Source organism: Diceros bicornis, chromosome X (assembly GCF_020826845.1).
Source record: "Diceros bicornis minor isolate mBicDic1 chromosome X, mDicBic1.mat.cur, whole genome shotgun sequence".
NCBI classification, from domain to species: domain Eukaryota; kingdom Metazoa; phylum Chordata; class Mammalia; order Perissodactyla; family Rhinocerotidae; genus Diceros; species Diceros bicornis.
The window spans coordinates 18,308,563-18,327,626 of NC_080781.1; the positions used below are offsets into that span (position 1 = coordinate 18,308,563).

The window sequence follows — 19,064 nt, forward strand, 5'->3', positions numbered from 1 at the left end:
GCTTGGGGGACGGTCTGGGGGAAGTGTAGGGGTAGGCCCCCCGGAAGTCGTGCTGCGCTGTTTAAACCTAAGGTGACCTCACAGATGGCGGGAGCGCCCGCCCGATCCTTGGCGCGGGGCGCGGCCATTGGTGACGCACGCCGGGGAGCTCGGCGCCCACGTTTCCACCATTGCACTAGCGAGGCCTCACACCCTGCACTCTAAGTTCGGGGCTGCGGGCGTCCTCGCTTCCTCCCTCCCGGAGGCGGGCCGACCCCGCCCCCGCGCCCCGAGTCGCTGCCGGCGGTCCCTCCCACCTTATACCCTCGGCCTCCCCCCGGCGCGGCGCACTCCCCGCCGGTCGCTGCCTGACACGCCGTGCGGCCCCCCAGTCTCCCGCGGCTGCCTCCCCCAGGCATGGCACAGGGCCTCGCCTCACTATGGCAGCAGCACGGCACAGCACGCTCGACTTCAAGCTCGGCGCCAAAGGTGAGGGCGCGCGGCCGCCACCTGCCCAGCCGCCCCCGCCGCCCGGCGGGCCGGGGCCGATGGGGCCGGGCGGGGCGCGCGCCGCGGGCCGAACAATGCGGACGGCCCGCGCGGCCCCGGCGTCTCCCGGGCTGCGGCGCCGCGTGCACCGGCGGCCGGGTGGAGGCCGCGCTCCAGCTCGCGCCCAGCTCCGTCGCGGCCGCAGCGCGGGGCCTGGAGGGGCCGCGACCCCCCAAGCCCCCCGGCCCGCGCCGACCCGGCCACCCACCCGCACCCCACGCGGGCTTGGCCGCCGCCGCCGGGGTCCCCTTCGCGCCGCCGATGGCCGCGGGCCGCGCTTTGGGGCGGGGGTGCCGGGGCGGGGGGCGTGCGCCGCCCGCCGCCCGCGTGACCTTTTTCCTGTTCTCCGCGGCGGGTAAATTCCCCCCCGAGGGGGGGGGCTCCCCTCTTGGGAGCTTGGGCTGGGGAAGGACTGCGCCGAGTGGCAGAATTCTTGGCCGACTGCGTAGGAGACGGATCCCCGGAAAGGGCCGGGGGACGGGAAAGGAAACGATGATGATTACGGGGGGAATGAGGTCTGGGCGCGGGAACTAGGACTCCCCGAATCGGGGAGGCTCGGAAGCCTGCGAGCCGACCAGAACAGAGGGCTGGGAAAGTCGAAACTGTATGCAGAAATTGTGAAGGGGAGGAGTATTCTGCACGCTCTTCTCGGGGTGCTTCTAACATGGGGGGAAGGGGTAGGACTGCCAGTCTTTTTTCTGGGGGGTTTTAAACCGATGTGTGCTGCAGACTTGAATCTGCGCTTCCCGTACGTCCCACTTGGAGCGTCTCATCCATATTTTGCCTTTTCATTTTTTCCTCGAATCGGATGGATCAACCTTTTCTGTTACCGTTTAAAACATTGCCTTTCACACTTTGTCTCTCTTTTCAACTTCTGAGTAGTCGCTTTGCGTTTTCTCCCCCAAATTTAAAGGACCTCCGAAGGCACAAGATTTAATAAAGACTGAGGATTTGTCTCTCTTGATTGGCTCTGCATGTAACTTTGGCCTTATTTCTCAACCTTTCTGAGCCTCATCTTCCCTGTGGTCAAAAAGGGGAAGGACAGGGCACACTTCATAGGGCTTTTACTGTTAAGAGACTTGCTGTAAAACACTACATGGTTGTTAAGTGATAGTGTATTTGGGTGGTCGGGAAGTGACTTAGAGAAAACCATTTTTTAGTTCCCACATTTGTTAGGTGAAGATGGAGGGAAGGGAGACTGCTGGGGAGAATCAGGAGATAAAATGGTGATTGGGGCATGCAGCTGCTGGGTCGTGAGATAACGTAAGGTTTTGTTGAGTAATTACCCTGCCAGCTTTGGGGCTTAGTGGTTAGTGAAGGTTCTAGCTACTCAGAGGTGAGAAGGGTGAGGCTTGAGGAAGAAATAGTGGTTCAAGGTCACCCAGCGGTAAGTGGTGAGTCTAGGAAGTGTCCATGGTGATAAGCACCTGTGAACACTCACCTGTGCTTATGGAACATGGGTTTTCCAGGCCGTAAGGAGGGTAATCTCTGGATGAGGCTCGAAGGTTCTGCCACTTCCCTCAGTCTGAGTGTCCTTGCCTGAAGCCTTAAACAGTTTACAGCTTAATTCAGGTGTTACCTGTTGATATACCTCACAATGGGCTTCTGTGTTCTGGTGTAAAAGTGGGGGGAAACCTTTACTTAACTGTATGAAGAAAAAGTGAGAGAACTTGAACATTTTGGGCTGACGCTGGCCAAAGAGGGCGAGAGGACCATGGATGCAGTTCGGAAGGGAGCAGGAAAAACTGGCAGGTTCTGAGTTGGCAAGGTGTGGAAGTAGTATTTTAAATAATTGAGGTGTGCAAAGAGAAAGTAAAGATGGAGAATTCCCAGCTGGTTATTCTTAATTCCCAGCCCATTAATCTCAAAGATGAGAAAGTTTTGATGGCAAGTTGAACATTGTAGAAAGAAAGAATGTTAAGGAGGGGGATGTGTATGTATGCATCTATGTTAGATCTTGAGTCCCTGCAAAAGTGTTTTGGGAGTAACAGAACTCTGATCCTCATTGTACTCCCCTATCGCTTGATTTAGCGGGGAGGCGGGTCATCTTGGCTGTCAGGAGGTATCCACACTGGTGAAATAAGGGGATCCGGCTAGAGTAGGATCTCAGTTCTTTTGGTTTTCAGTAAGGAGCACTTGGTGAGAAATCTACCACCTGTGAGGTCTCCAAAAACATTATTTTAATATAATGAGTCAAAAGGCATTACTCTTGGCATGTAAGTGTTGGATGTGACTCAAGGGTGAGTCAAATGCCTGTGGAGCCTGGATTCCTGTTTTTTCCCATTTGTCAGTAATCCTTCCTAAGGTTCCAGTTCCATGATGTGATTTTAATGGAATTAAACTTGAAACACTTAGTTATGTTATTATGTTGCGATTCCCTATAACTTAGTTACCAGTGCAAGCCAGCTAGTACCCAGCAGCCACTGGGCCACTAAGGGCAATTATAGGTTGGGTCTGGTGGTGCCTGTTTAGTGCTCTGGCTGATGAGGTAACCCAGGAAATTTTAACTTTTGCTAAAAAATAATAAATAAATTGATCTTTGGTCACCTTGTAAGTGATGTATTAGACTCTGAGGACTCTTGAGCCCAGAGAACATTTTGTGATTTCTCAGCCTGAAGCTAACAAGAATAAGCATTTCCCATGTTTGTGTAGTTTAAGCATCTCTGGGCTGGTGGAGGACACATGGTTTGTACCTAATTGTATACGGTAGGCACCAAGCGTGCTGGGTATACAGAGGTGAGTGGGTACGCATCACCTCTGCCTGCCCTGTTAGAGCAAACAGTCTATAGCTGGCCAGTCAGCCCTGGAAAGGTCTAGCAATCCTCCTTTTGATGTTCCATTTCTTCCCCTGGGCTGGGAGCATTTTTTAAGGCAGACCTCCAGGGTCTGTATCCTGGGCACAGTTCTGGTACATCATAGATGTTTGATTGGTTAAATGGGCCCGATTGATGTTATGGTAAAGGTAGAAAGCTAGTTCAAGTCCATTAGGGGAAAACAAGGCTCACATTTACCTTTAGAATTAAGAGGATGGGCTCTGAGTGGGGAAACCTGGCTGATGCTGTTATGTCCGTCTTTTGGACCACTGATTTATAGTTTATGTAGGGAAACAAAGTGACTTGTGGCATTCAAATTCACAAACTAGTTTTATAACAAAAATCTTGTTTAATAAATTAAGAACAGAAGGCTGCTTGGGAATTATGGGCTTAGCTGGAAAGGTTTAGGGTAGGGATTCTTTTGTGGCTTTGACCTTCATCAGGGAAGCCTATGGAGCTCTTCTCAGAGTTTTAGATGCATAAAATAACCCAATTATTTAAAATACAATTTTCAAAATAAACCCCAAATATGTGACCTAATAATATGTGCTTCTTTAGTTACACGTTAAATAACACGAGCTAGCAGCAGGCCTAATAACCTCCATAATTTCGTAGTAGAGCCAAGAAAATCGATGTTTCAGCTGTGATAAGAAAAAGCTGTCGTGGGGGGTGGGGAGGGTCGGAGGGGCGGCCCGGTGCTGTAGTGGTTAAATTCGAGTGCTCCTCTCAGCTTTGGTAGCCCAGGGTTTGCAGGTTCCGATCCCGGGCGCGGACCTACGCACTGCTCATTAAGCCATGTTGTGGTGACGACCCACATACAAAAGAGAGGAAGACTGGCACAGATGTTAGCTCAGGGCTAATCTTCCTCAAGCAAAAAGAGGAGGATTGGTAACAGATGTTAGCTCAGGGCCAATCTTCCTCACCAAAAAAAGGAGAAAAAGCTGTGATTTTGTTGGTGACAGTGGCCAGGTATAGTTGATAATGTCTAGTTTTACAAACATAACTGAAGAAAATGCTAAATTTCAGTTAGTGAAAATGAGGATGTATATTTTTTCCAAGTTCACAGCCCCCCTGAATTGTACACACTGGCCCCTTGGGAGTCCATGCCCCTGTCCCCACCAGGTTCAGACCCCCTAGGAGTGGGAGAGAGAACTGGGACTGCCCTTTCTGTTGTTGTTTCTTTTAGGAGTAGCAGCTTTCTACTCGAGGCCAGAGCTGTAAACAAATGTCCCTAGTTCCTCTTCAGAACACCTCTTTGAAAACGTAAAAGCCAATATTTATGAATTGCCTCCGGGGCTAGGCATTACCCTGAGCGTGTTATGCTTGATTTTACTGTAATCCTCACAACAACCCTATGCTAGGTCCTGTTATCTCCATTTTAAAGATGAATAAATATGCCCATTGAAGGTTTTCACGTTGTGAGTGGGATAGCTGGGATTCAAAGCTGTGTCTATTTGATTCCAAGGCCTTTGTTAATTTCACAACTGCCAAGCCTCTGAAGCCTCTTAGTTTAAGGCAGTGATTCTCAACGGCCCTGTCTCCCTCCCCCCACCCCCAGGGGACATTTGGCAATATCGGGAGACATTTTTCGTTGTCGCAACTGGGGAAGAGCTACTAGCATCTAGTAGGCCAGTGATACTGCTAAACATCCTGCAGTGCACGGGACAGCCGCTTATGGCACTGGCAGCCCCAAATGGCGTTAGTGCTGAGGTAGAGAATCCCTGCTGTAAGTTCTAGGCCGGTGCAGTAATCCAGATGACAAATCATCAGCAAAATTTCTCTGGTTCTTTTTGAAAGTCTCAATTATGAAGGGAGGGAGGATGGGCCTTATCTTTCTCGGAGGTTTGCAGTGGAGTCGGTTAGCAGCCAAGGGCTCGGCGGGCACTTCCTACCCAGCCAAGCCTGTGGCTTCAAGACCCTCCCTCCCTGATTTCCTGAAACGTTGGCTCGTCCACCAAGCTCCCACTCTCCCATGGATTTATTGAGCTGCTTTCTGGTAGAAGCATATCGTCTTTGTATGTTTTAAATAGCTATAAGCATAAAACCTAAACAATTCAGTTTTGATTGATCTAGCTTTTTTGTTGTTTTGTTCATGAGTAGAAAAGGCTTTTCTCCTACCCCCTCAGCATTATCATCTCTTGTCTCATCACACTTGATCCACCATTATGATAAACAACAACACACATCCCCACACTCGCTCTAACAATGAAGCCTTGGGGGTGCTGAAGACTGGGATGGGAAAATGCATGCTTGGGCCCCACTCTAGACTGACTGAAGCACAGTCTTTGAGGGGGAGGGTTTCTGGAATTTGCATTTTTAACCAGCTTCCTCCCGTTAATTCTGATGCTGATTAAGTATGAGAACCACTATAATAGGATCTTCGTTAGAAACAAAAAACCCTTGTATCAGAAACCTTGGGGGCACCCCCCACCCGCCAATCAGCAAGTCATTAAGTCCGGTGGATTCTACTTGCTACACTCAAATTCCTTGCTCACCTTTTTCCTGGCTGTGGTTCTTGGCCACAGTCTCCCTATTTGTCTCCATTTTGGGGAAGGGCTCGATTATCAGGAACTCAACAGATCCCTGTCCCTTTTCTCATTTTAAAACCCTCCCGTGGGTCCCCTTACCCGGTGGATCAAGTCCAAACTCCTTATCAGCCCTTACAAGGTCTGTTTCTACCCGGTTCTCCCTCCTTCCCCAACACACATTGGAGTCTTATACTCCTCGTGCTTCCGAGTAGCCAGGAGGCACCTGGACTCAGAATTGAACAGCTTTGGGGAAGGTGTTTTTGGTTCTTTACACAGGCATTCTCTCATACCTTAGTTGTGTTTGAAAATGTTTTATGGACTGCTTGGAGGAGGTCCCTTGTTGGAGTCCGCCTTCATTTGGCACTCGCTTTTGCTTTGTTGGAATTTTTTTTAAAACTCCCTTTCCCCCAACTCTGCAAAAGATTCTTAATTGCACTGATCAAGCTCTATTTGACTCCAGGCTGAATACTTGCACATTGCTGGGAATTCGTTTTGTGAGCTTGCCATTAAAAAATTGTATGAATGAATCTTTTTAGGATGTAGTTCCAACATTATACTCATTTCTTTAAACCTGTGGAGGTAGCGTATGGTGAAATTAGTTTGTGCTTTTTATCAAGAAGCCTCATCTAGCTCTTTGGTAGTTCTCTTTTGTTTTAAATGCTTTGGAAAGGGATAACAGCTGTTTAAGAAATTGACTCCAGAATCCAGGCATTAGGAACGATCCCCACCCCTGCTAACAAGTGAGAGGTACTTTTTCAAAGCCTTGCATGTGATGTTTCTTAAGGAGAGTGTTTTCCAATTTAATAACCAACTGATAGACAATTTGTCTTGTGTTTTTTTGTTTTTTGAGGGGGGAAGCCAGTTTTGTTTTGCAGTGGAGGAGTTATCAATTTGGAATCTGCTTTGCATCCTCTTAATTGTGTAATGAAATTGGCCTTATTTGAATCAGCACTCGCAGGCCTTTGCTACCTTCTTGGGAGATAGACTGAAGTGCTGTTGTCTCATAGCTTTGAAAAGTTAAAGCTGTTGATGTCAGACTTAGTACCTGGGTCAGATTTGGAATTATGGGCTTTATAATTTGAATCGAGACCACCACGGTTATCCTAACCCTGGGCAGCTAAGGATTAGTTAGAAAGCTACTGGATTGTAGTTGGGTGTCTGTAAATGTGTTCGATGAAGCAATTATTGAGTTGAGTTGAGCTTTTGGAGTCACGCATATTCCAGGCGTTTTAATCCACCATTTCACTGCAGTTGTAACCCAAGCCTGCTGGTGTGAGCTGTGGCTCCAACCACCATTTCGTGGTAGTTTAATTACAGGCTCAGTTCTTTTGAAAAGTCGGGAAACCTCCTCAGTTGAATCGCAAACCAAGTATATAAACCATTGCACAAATGCTCTTTTAAACCCTTACAACTAGGCACTTTTCCGGACCCCAGGAAAAACAACTCTGGGGCCCTAAGTTGTGGTGGGCCTGGATTTCATTAAACTGATACTGTCATCTGTGTTCCGGAAGGAGCCACTGAGCTAGTGGCCATACTTGTGATCAAATGCATTTATGTGTTAAGCCACAAACTCAAAAGGAGCTGGAAAGAGCCTGTAGCATGTTCTAGATTCCTGAGTTGACTTAACCCTCTGTCTAGTTTCACATGCACCTTAATTTCTCCCTCTGCATGAAGGCGCTAATGATACCAAAATCCCACACACAGCGTTGTTGGGTGGGATGTCCAATAAAAGGTTTGGAAGAGTGTCAAATGATACATAAAACATTTAACACTAATTGCAATACTTAGGGCTGAGAACTTTGAAATTGTGCCAGTGGATAAAGATGCTCAGTTATCAAGAGGTGTGAATTTAACTTAGTGAAAGATGAGGCAAGTTCTGTTGGCAAAAGAAGAGGCAGAAAAGAATGAGTGGGCATGTGATTTGAAGGTTGTTCTACTTTATTTAAAGGACCTCTTTAAGTTATTAAAGCAGAATTTTTAAAGGACACTTTGATTTCTAAGATATCACTTCCATGGGTTTGTGTTGCATGACTCCGTTTTCCCTAGAATGCAAATTTCTTCAGTGAGAATCCTCAGCAATTTCTGGGACATGGTTATATTTTACGTCAAATTGTCTCTTCCAAAGGACTGCAGATCATAGTGGTCAGGCAACTGTGATATGCTATTGACATTCTGAATTCCTAAAGGTGAATATAGAATGTATCTCAAACTTGGTTCAACATGGAACCCTTTTTCTTTTTTTTTATAATTGACATATAACATTATATTAGTTTTAGGTGTACAATGTAACAATTCAATATTTGTATACATTGTGAAATGATCGCCACAATAAAGCTAGTTAACATGCGTCACTATACATAGTTACAGAATTGTTTTTTCTTGTGATGAGAACTTTTAAGATCTGTTCTCTTAACAGCTTTCAAATATGTAATACAGTATTATTAACTGTAGCCACTATGTTGTACATTACAGCCCCAGGGCTTATTTATGGGACTCTTTTTCTTACAGAGTATTTTTCAGGACTGGTGCTGTGGATCACGCTTTGGGAAACAGTAATGGTGTAGGTTTAATAGATGGTTTAACACTGAATCTTTCAACTGCATGATACTGCATTTGGGGGGCCCAGTTGGTTCTGGGGTTTTGAGGAAGAGGGTCATGGGCCTGCCTGTCCAAGTGTTTGATGTTCTTAAGTGGGGTTTGTTTAGGTTGGAGAGAGAGGAAAGAGCTTACCATCAACTTACTCCCTTGGGTATGAGGTGCAAGAATATGATAGGACTTGTTTTAAAAAGCATTTTGTGAATGTTCAATTGTTAACAGAGTTCCTGTGTGTGTTTGTTTTTCTTTGAATGAAGATCTGGCTTTACTTAAAGAAACTGCAGAAGCTGGTCAAGTAATGCTTTATGCATTTGTCTTTTTACATATTTTTTGTTCTACAAGTTATTTGCTCCTTTTAGACTACGTGCAGGTTGTAGGGAAATATGAAGAAAGGGGGAACCCAGATCCGTAATCCTATCACAAGTAGATAACCACTCTTGATGATTTGGTGTATGGGACAAATGGCTTATTCTTGTGCATATATAACTAAGGAAGGCAACACAATGTCGTGATTAAAAAGCACTGAATTTTGGAACCTGACTGCTTGAGTTTAAAGCCTGGCTCTACCACTTATTAGCTGTGTGACGTTGGGCAAGTTCTTGACCTCTCTGTGCCTTGCTGAGCTGGCTACACTTTGATTAATAGCATTTAGTCTTACCATTAAGTATGATGCCAGCTGTAGTTTTTTTGTTGATGCTCTTTATCAAGTTGTGGAAGTTCCCCATTCCCAGTTTTCTGTGTGTTTTTATTTTGAATGGGTGTTGATTTTGTCAAACACTTTTTCGGTATCAATTAATATCATGATTTTTCTTTAGCCTGTTAATATGGTGGATCACATTTTTTTTTTTTTAAACGTTGAACCAGCTTTGCATACCTGGAATAAATCCCACTTGGTCATGGCATATAATTATTTTTATATAATGCTGAATTCTTATTTGTTAAGGATTTTAAGGATTTATTAAGGATTTTTGTGTTTCTATTCATGAGGAATATTGGTCTGGTCTGTAGCTTTCTCTTTTTGGACTGTCTTTGTCTGGTTTTGGTATTAGGATAATGGTTTCATAAAATGAATTGGGAGACATTCCCTCCTTTTCTATTTTCTGGAAGTGATTATGTAGAATTGGTATTAATTCTTCTTTAAATGTTTGGTAGAATTCTCCAGTGAAACCATCTGGGCTTCAAGGTTTTTTTTTTTTTTTTTTTTTTTTTGACGTTTTTAACGTTACGGATTCAATTTCCTTAGTATTTATAGGGCTATTCAGATAATCTGTTTCATATTGGTGAGTTGTGGTAGTTTGTGTTTTTTGAGGAATTGGCTCATTTCCTTTTTAAGTTGTCAAATGTATGTGTAGAGTTGTTTGTAGGATTCCCTTGTTACCCTTTTGGTGTCTGCGGGGTCTGTAATTATCTCTCTTGTTTTATTCCTAATATTGGCGATCTGTGTCTTTTTTTTGGTCAGTCTTGCTAGAGTTTGTTTTATTGATCTTTTCAAAGAAATAGCTTTTTGCTTGCTTCATTGATTTTTCTCTAGTTTTTCTGTTTTTAATTTCATTGGTTTCTGCTGTTATCCTTATTCCCTTTTTGGGTTTAGTTTCTCTTTTTCTAGCTTCTTGAAGTGGAAGCATAGATTAGTGATTTGAGACTTTAAAATGGGGACTGGTACTCTTAAATATTCTCATTGTCTAGTGTGAGGTTGTTTCTGTTAGCTGCTCTTGTTAGTTACTTCCATGTATTTCTTGAAAAGCAGGGGTCCTAGTTATGTAGGTTATTAGCTGGGTTTTTTCCCCCCATTTAATAAGTTGCTGACTTGAATGTAGGAAATACTCCCAAGATGATCCTAGTCTCAAAGTCTCAGAGCATCACTTATGGAAATTCAGGTTGTAGAATTACAGCTGAGTGTCCCTGTTAAACATTTATAGCTAGAAAGGACCTTAGACCCCAGGGGTGAACAAATTAAGGCCCTTCGGCCAAATCCTGTTCTTCTGGCATCTTTTTGTACAGTCCTCCAGCTAAGAATGATATTTGCATTTTTAAAGGGGGGTAAAACACATATACACACACATTTGTGACGGAGACACGATTTGGCCTGCAAAACCTGAAATCTTCACTGTGTGGCACTCGACAGAACAAGTTTGCCCCCCGCTGCCTTGTGATCATCTAAGTCCAGTGGCTTGCTTCAGAGCCATCTGGAAAAATTTACAAGTACAGATTCCCAGGCCCCCCACATGGCCTTTTCCTCATCTGGAATCCATCACAGCACTTGCCCCTCTTTGTGTCTGGGGAGTTTTGGCTTGTGTCCTTCGTCTTTCTGGTCTCTGTACTATTCTCCAGTCGCATGTACCTTTCCAGCACCTCCTAGGTGCTGAGTAATCTCCTTGGAGGCCCATTCTGAAGGGGGCAGGCCTGAGTGATTGTTTGCTGATTCTGCCCTGTCCCAAGTCAGGGGAAGGGAGGGTGCCAGGGCCGCCTCAGGGACAACTGATATAAATGTGATATTTGACATCACAAAGTCCCAACTGCTTTATCTCTAGAAATGCTATTTTATTGTTAATTCACAGTCTAATGTAGAAGTTCGGCCAGAAATCCTAGAATTCTTGATAGAAACAGAAATGGTGAGAACTCTGACCTGTAAGGGGTTCTGCCCACCTAAAGTTAGTGGGAAGAAAGCTGGATATTCGCGATGTTGGTTAAGCGCTCGGAAAGCGGATTTCATCCTTCCTGGATATTGCAGGTGGTAATCCCACAGTTTCTACTTTGGGAAAGAAATCTTGTTCTCTTTCTGGGCAGAGCTGAAGGGAACTGTTGCCCTCTGACCTGGGGCCAGCCTATAACCTGTTATCATCTCGCTGCTCTGAGATGAGGGGGAGGTGACAGGCGGCGACTGGGACCCTTTCCAGGCTTCACGGTGGACTGTGGACAGCAGTTTTGAACTAAAGATAAGGGTTGCTCACTTTTCCTGGTCCAGGCCTTAAGTCTTCTCCTGTCCTCTAACCTCAAACGCTACAGGTCGCCTCTTGCCACCTTGCCTGTCCTTTTTCGTGATGCTGCTGGGCCTGGTTTCGCTTCCTTTAACTTGCTCTTCTGTTGGGTTGAGCGCGGCCCCCAGAGAGGGCTTTTGGTGGTCCTGACCTCATCTCTGTGTCCTCTGCCTTGGCGGTCTTCCCTTGCCCTCTTCCACAGCTCCGGCCGACTGGACTCCTTCCTCTGCTCTGAAAACACGTTCCTTGAGCCCCTGGCCTTGTAGGATGCCTTGTGTTCCTCCAGTGATTCCTTCTGGGAGAGGGCAAGTGGCCCAGTGTTCAGCGTCTCATGACCACAAGCTAACAGTGTCACCTTCCCCCCAAATGAAAGCCAGGCTTTTGCCTAATTGCCCCTTTCTCTGCTTTATTTTATAACTCTTGGTTAGCCTCCCATGTGGGCTAAGTCTGAATGTGAGGATGGGCGAGTTTGAGCCACGTGACAACCCCATGGAAGTGCCGCCCCCCCCCCCCCCCCCCCCCCGTGCTGACCAGGCTTGTGGGTTATGGCTCCTTCTAGACTCTCCTAGTCTTGTGGGGGAAACAGGCTTCCCAGAAAGAAGAGAGTACGATATTGCATTAGTGTTGGGGTTCCAGACTAAAGAGGGATTACAATTGTGTCGCATAAGTTATTTTTTGGTAAGCCCCCTTTTAATTTTGTAAGGAGATTGGCTCATGGAGGACCTGAGATGGTGTTATTTTCAAGTAGAGCGAGGTTCCTGCCTCCTTTCCAGCAGGTGTTGGGGCGATGGGAGCTGGCCCCACGTGTCCTGGGAGATGCCCCTTTAACTGCTCTCTCCTGCAGTGGGAAAGGGGAGGCTGGAGGCTGAAATAATTAGCAACACGTTTACAGTATACTAAGTGTATCTTAATGTGACTTTTAAGAAACAGTCATTGTGGCTGGTACTGGTAAACAATCTCATATGGTTTTCCTTAATGCGCATTTACATGAAAAGAGCTTGGGTGTTATTTCTGTGTTGTGTTGTATGACCGTCGATCCAACTTCAGCGGGTCTTTTTCTTTCTGTAGTTAATTTTTTCTGGTTTGGTTTCTCTATGAGTATCAGAAACTGCTCTGAAAATAAGCCCTCCAAATTGTTTCTGTCATCGTGTCTTTCTGTATTTTGCAGCCCCACCTAACTGCTGGGATTTATTTTTTTATTAAGGTATCAGTAGTATATAACATACTAGTTTCAGGTGTACAACATAATGATTCGATATATGTATATATTGCAAAATGATCACCACAGTAAGTCTAGTCAACATCCCATCACTACACATAGTTAAAATTTTTTTCTTGCGATGAGAACTTTTAAGATCACTCTCCCAGCAACTTTCAAATATACAGTATGAATAACTCTAGTCCCAATGCTGTGCATTGCTGCTATGATTGTACCAAGGCACTGAAATTGGCTGCAGGCACGCTTCAGTGGCAGGAAAGCTGTCTCCAGAGCCTGGGACAGTGCCTGCACGCAGCAGCCATTCAGATACTTTTGTGTGTGTGTGAATGGTCTGAATTTTGTGACGGGTGGTGACTAGTGGGGATGGGTAGAGAAGACCACCTCTTGCAGCCTCTTTAACCTGGTGCCTAGGGCTTGTCTTATAGTTGATTAAAGGGTAGAAACCGACTTCTTCTTTCTCTCTGTTGCCTTTGATTACCTCACAGTAACTGAGAATCTAAAAGTGCAGCTTGTTTGGGGTTTTTTGGACAGCTTTATTGAGATATTACTCATGTGCCATACAATTCCCCTATTTAAAGTATACAATTCAATGGTTTTCAGTGTATTCACAGAGTGGTGCGACCGTCACCATAATTTTAGAACATTTTTATCACTCCGGAAAGAAACCCTCTGCCTTTTAGCCATTCTCCCAGGCCCTGGCACCCACTAATTTGCTTTCTGTCTCTAGCGATTTGCCTTTTCCGACCATTTCATGTAAATGGAATCATATAATATGTGGTCCTTTGTGACTGTCATCTTGCACTTAGCATGATGTCTTCAAGGGTCATCCACGTTGAGGCATGAATCAGTACCTCCTTCTATGGCTGAATAATAGTCCATGGTATGGATATACCACATTTTGCTTATCCATTTATAACTAAATGGACAATTGGGGTGTTTTCACTTTTTGACTATTATGAATCATGCTGCTCTGAACATTCCTGTTGACGGGTTTTGTGCGATGAGGTTAATTATTTTGCAGCTCTGGTAAAAGGGACTAGACATGGGAATATAAAACTAAGCTGTCGAAGTAAGACAGGCCGAGGAACCACCTGCTTGACCTTCACTTTAATCCCTGGAAATTCATTAGGCTTCTGAATGTCTAAGTCTCCTGATGTACAGACTCTTGTTATAATTAAAAAAAATTAACATTTTAAATTGAAGTGTGAAGCTCTTTTTGATTGTGAAATATTAAGACTTTTTCTGTATATCACTTGATTTCAGTAATCTGGACTTGCTGCCTGTGAGCATTGCATGTTTTAGATTACACCCAGCATATCCAGAGCGAGTTGAAAAGATATTCTCGAACTTTTAGGCAGTTGTGAGCAACTGGCTTGGGTGAGAGGGAGCAGGGAGCCTGTGAGGAATGCTCTGCTATTTTGTTATTCTCAGAGGGGTTATGCCAGTGGTGGTGGTAACTCGGGAACAGATTTTTTTTTTTTTGTGAGGAAGATCAGCCCTGAGTTAACATCCATGCTAATCCTCCTCTTTTTGCTGAGACAGACCAGCTCTGAGCTAACATCTGTTGCCGATCCTCCTCCCCCCCCCAAAGCCCCAGTAGATAGTTGTATGTCATAGTTGCACATCCTTCTAGTTGCTGTATGTGGGACGCGGCCTCAGCATGGCCGGAGAAGTGGTGTGTCGGTGCGCGCCCAGGATCCGAACCTGGGCCGCCAGTAGCGGAGCGCGCGCACTTAACCACTAAGCCACGGGGCCGGCCCAGATTTTGTTTTTAACTTAACATATTTTTTGTTGTTGTTAGTGCCATCGAGTTGATTCTGACTCCTAGCGACCCTGTGTCCAGCAGAGCAGAACCCTGCCTGGTCTTTGCGCCATCCTCTCACCTTCCAGCACTATATCATACAATGCTCCGCAGCTATGGACAGGGTTTTCATGGACAATATTTTCAGAAGTGGGTGGCCAGGTCCTTCTTCCTAGTCTGTCTTAGTCTGGAAGCTCGGCTGAAACCTGTCCACCATGGGTGACCCTGCTGGTATTTGAAATACCAGTGGCAGAGCTTTCAGCATCACAGCAACACGCAGCCACCACAGTATGACAACCGACAGACGGGTGGTGTGGTTCCCTGACCGAGAAATGAACCTGGGCCATGGCGGTGAGAGCACCAAATCTTAACCACTAGACCACCAGGGCAGATATATTATACATAGAGTAAATTTTAGTGTACAGTGCCGAGTTTTAACCAGTGCATACAGTCGTGTAACCACCACCACTGTCAAGATTAGGACATCTGAGCAGATTTTTAAAGTAGATACTTGAATGACTTCAAACTGTATTGGAGTCCAGTTTCCCTTTCTTCCTCTTGCAGGGTTAGGGGTCTATCAAGAAAACCAGGAAGCTGGTTTATGTGTGAAGGGAAACTGTACAACCCAAGCCTGGCTCGGAGGTTCTTTGACATGAGAGTCTTGGGTTTTGGAGAAAGGGTGCCCGTGTTTGTGCTTCCCCTTGCAGGGAGCTGCACACACATCTGCCAGCAGCTTTGGGGCCATCCTCCCACAAGAGTGCAGATCTCTGAAAGGAAGAGGTGGGAGGGAGTAGGGGTGGACTCTGACCTGGATGGTAAATAGAAAGCGTGGGTGGGGGAGGCTGACCAGAGGGAGCCGAGAATCAAGTTGAGGGCCTGAGCTCTGGAAATCTCAGGGTCTGGGAGTAGTAGGGGGGCTGGAAGGAGGCTGGGCTTTGGACCTCACCACTTGGACACGGTGCAATGATGGGAATAATTAACCACCCTTTGGAGTATATATAGCTTGAGCTGCCGTGGGAGAGAGACCTAGAAGGCAAAGAAATAGGGGAAGGGGGCTTGATGGTGAGGTTTGGAATTTCCAGCCCACATTGTTAAAGATATGCTTGACAAGAATAGCAACTCGTCTCCTAATTTCATAAGCCAGGTGCTGGTTGAATGTGAGCGAGCAGAAAGGAACGTGGCCGGAAATCACCTGTTCCAACCCCCTGATTTTACAGAGGAGCCTAATGCGGCTCTCCCTGTGGCAGGGCCCCCCAGGCCGAGCAGTCTGGCCCTGCAGCAGGGGTGGCGGCCCGCAGGGGCAGGGACTTGGAATTGTAGCTTAAAGAAAGCCAACACTGAGTTTTCTTAGCTGAAGTTTTGGAAGTTGAAAAAGACTTAAAGGCTCAAGTGAAGGTCTCAAGTGGAGGGAGTCGAGAGCTTTTCTGGACGTGTGAGAATTGCTTATTCCCTTAGGGCAACCTCTCTAATGGATTCACCTTGTTAAGGGGGTTCCAGTATTTTAGCCGCTTAAAGGTGAAGTGGGAATATAACTGAAATGTTTTTCGGCCTTTTTACCAGGGTACCTGATGCCTTAGGTTTTTATTCAGCATGAATCCCTTGACTTCTTGGGCTAGTAACGTTGGGTGGGTGCAGCTAATCTACTTAATTTACGCATGCAGGGCTGCCCACCTTATGGGTTAATGATTAAATGGCGGTACCAGACCACGAGGGACAGAGGGGATGTATACTGGTGCCGGCTTCCTTACAGGAACCCTGCAAAGTAGTGTCCTCATTTTATGTTTGAGGAATTAGGTCTCTAAGTGAGGGGTGTGTGGGCCAGTGAGTTTGGGTGGGGCAGAGAGGCTGTGGGTGGGGGATTTCTGGGAGAAGCTTCAGGGGGACCGTAATGGGGATCTTAAGTGGCAGAGGGCATTAACAGTGATGGGAGGGAGTAGGGAAGTCCGAGCCTGATTGTGATTTCAGACTTGGGATTGAGACAGTGCAGTGAGCAGTTGGGCAGGAGGCAGGTTCCAGCTGGATGTACAGATCTGGGATTCGGCCATCTGAAGCTGGCGGTCAGGGTCAGAGGAATGAGGTTTGTTCTCCAAGAGAGGCCTAGAAATGGATCCCTGAGAGAAAATGAGGCAGACAGGGAGATGAAACTTGGGCCTTCATCACCCGCCCCTTTTGTTTTCCCTTCCCTTCTTTTGATAGTGGCGTATTTAATTTGGACCAGACTTCCAAGTTAATTCTTTTAAGTTATTGTTGAATAAACACACACAAAGTGGGCAGCGGTCTGGAAATGGGGACGTTGAGTTGTCCAGTGGATAAAGGACATATTTTACCCTGGGACAGGTCACTGTGTTTCTAAGCACTTTGGAGGGCTCTGAGTGGTACAACTAGTTACACATCATTCTTGCCTGGCCAGCCAAACTACATTTTACTAGCCTAGTTGGGATTACCATGTCTACTTGAAAGTGGTGTGGTTATATTTCTTTTAGCATTTGAGTCTACTTTCAAATTTTCTGATTTGTAGGACAGCGCTATCTTGTGTTCCCAAATTTGGGTATGCTCTGACCCCAGGCTCATTTTCATTCATGTGTAAAAGCATCTAGTCTTCTCAAGGGATTGTATTGCCCTGTCCCCCTTCCGCCCTTGGACAATTGGAGTATGGGGTCTTTTTTTTTTTTTTTTTTTTGCAAGGTGGGGCGCTGCTCACATTTAGTGGGTATGGCGGGGATTACCCAAGTCCTGTGAGGGACAGGGCAGTCATTCACACCATACTGTCTACCCCAATTGAGGATCCCAGACAAAGCGAGTACATTCTGTTTGGTCACGTTACACGCTCCTAACTAGATAGGCTTGAGGTTGAAATTGGATAATAATTGCAAAGCATTTTCTGGGGCGTGTCATGGGTTGCCTGTGGCTATAGTTAGTAAGGGGTTTGGACTTTTTTCAGACCTTCTGTTTTGTTGAGCGTTTTCTATAACCTTTTGGTAACTTGAGTGTAATTAATTTGGAGACAGTGGGGTTTCTTTTTCTTTTTTATATCTAATGGTGTAGATCAGTGGTTCTCAACTGTGGCTGCGTATTGGAATTGCCCAGGGAGCTTTAAAAAATACTGATGCCTGGGTCTCACGTTCAGATTTTTCTTTAATTGGTCTAGGATATGGCATCAGAATTTTTAAAACTCCCCAGGTGATTATAATGTGCAGCTAGGATTGAAAACCACTGGTCTAGACGTTCTAGAAACTCTGCAAAGATATGGTAATAACGATGATTAATTTAGCCAAATTTTCATTTACCCACAAGACATGTATTAAGTACCCGAGATCACGATGACCAAGGAGCTACCTTGTTAAGCCTAGTGGAGTTCATGTCTTTGGCTTTCAGTTTTCACTTTAAAACCATGCAGTTGTTTCAGCTCCAGCTCCCCTTTGTGGGGTCTTCCTCCAGGGCTGGGAGCAGTGTGGATGACAGGGGTGCCCGCAGGTCAGGAGGAAGCCCAGCACTCAATGCCCGTGGGACTGGGCGGTGGCAACAGCCGGAAATAACATTGAGACCTGGCCTATTTCTACTGAACTGGGGGGTAAGCCCACAGTATAGAAATAAGTGACACTTGGATTTCTTTTGTAATGTGTTTTTCTTCGGTTTGAAACCTGGCTGGAGGGTCTCCGTTAGCCCACTCAGTGCCTTTCTGCTAATTGTGCCAGTTAGAAAAAGGAGACGGTCGCCATGCTGTGCCTGGCCAGCAGTCAAGGGCTTTGCATGTATCAGACAAAGACACCCCCTTTCCCTGGCCCAAGGGACTGAGTTTGCCCCAACTCAGCCCCGGGGCCAGGGTCCTCGTTCACTGCACAGCCTGGCCAGTGACACGCAGGGTGGCCCTGCCTGGATTGTCCCCTTCACCATTGTGGGGGATTTGTGTTCTGTTTTGTAATGTGCCAGCAGAACCCAGTCTTGAGGCCATTTACCAGGAGTGATGATTTGTTTTATACACTTTCAAAACAGAAAACATCTGTTCTAGCCAAGCCGGGATTGAATAATTACATAGTGGCTTTCTGTTCAGGGCGAGGACTGCCATGCTCGGTGGAACTTAGGCGTGCTGGGCGCACTTGGCTTTACCGCCCTGCCCTGCAGTGCAGTCCCTTCCACGGTGGCCTGACCCCTCCAGGCTTTGTTGACAAACACTAACTGAACAAGGTCAGTTCTTTTTATCAAGTTTGAAATCGGAATTTTCTTAGGGGCGGAATTCACTCTTATCACAATTCTGGGCCTATAATTCAGGCCTCCCCCTTTTAATTTCCTGAAACCAGTTTCAGAATAGCAAAGGCAGCTGGATTATTTTCTGCCAAATGAGTTTCCCAAAGGCACAGTTTTACTGGGAGTGAGCGAGACTTGAGTGAGACATGAGGTCACTGGTGGTCTTGTGGACACTTGTTTTCTGATGGGTGTGGATTCTGCTCCAGTAGTCTCTCCCCGATGTGGGGCTTTTTCCTGGAAGTGGCCTCCGTTCATTTTGACTATCCATAGAGCTCAGCCACCCCGACACTCCCCTGCTCTCCCTTATGTGGTCTGCTGGGCGCAGCCTTCTCAAAGGAAGAGACCCCTTCCTTGTGG

At 46.2% G+C, this 19,064-nt stretch overlaps 1 protein-coding gene across 2 annotated transcripts in view; it reads left to right on the forward strand.

Moving 5' to 3' along the window:
* The first annotated feature begins 195 nt into the window (after positions 1–195).
* Positions 196–19,064, forward strand: part of SMS (spermine synthase) — a 44,324-nt gene continuing 25,455 nt past the window's right edge. Inside the window, exon 1 of one of the 2 annotated variants that reach the window (XM_058535571.1) lies at positions 196–468. In XM_058535571.1, the coding sequence (XP_058391554.1) occupies positions 420–468 (49 nt within the window). In that variant the 5' untranslated portion in view covers positions 196–419. The remainder of the gene's footprint in view (positions 469–19,064) is intronic. The other variant, XM_058535570.1, reaches the window with a different exon arrangement.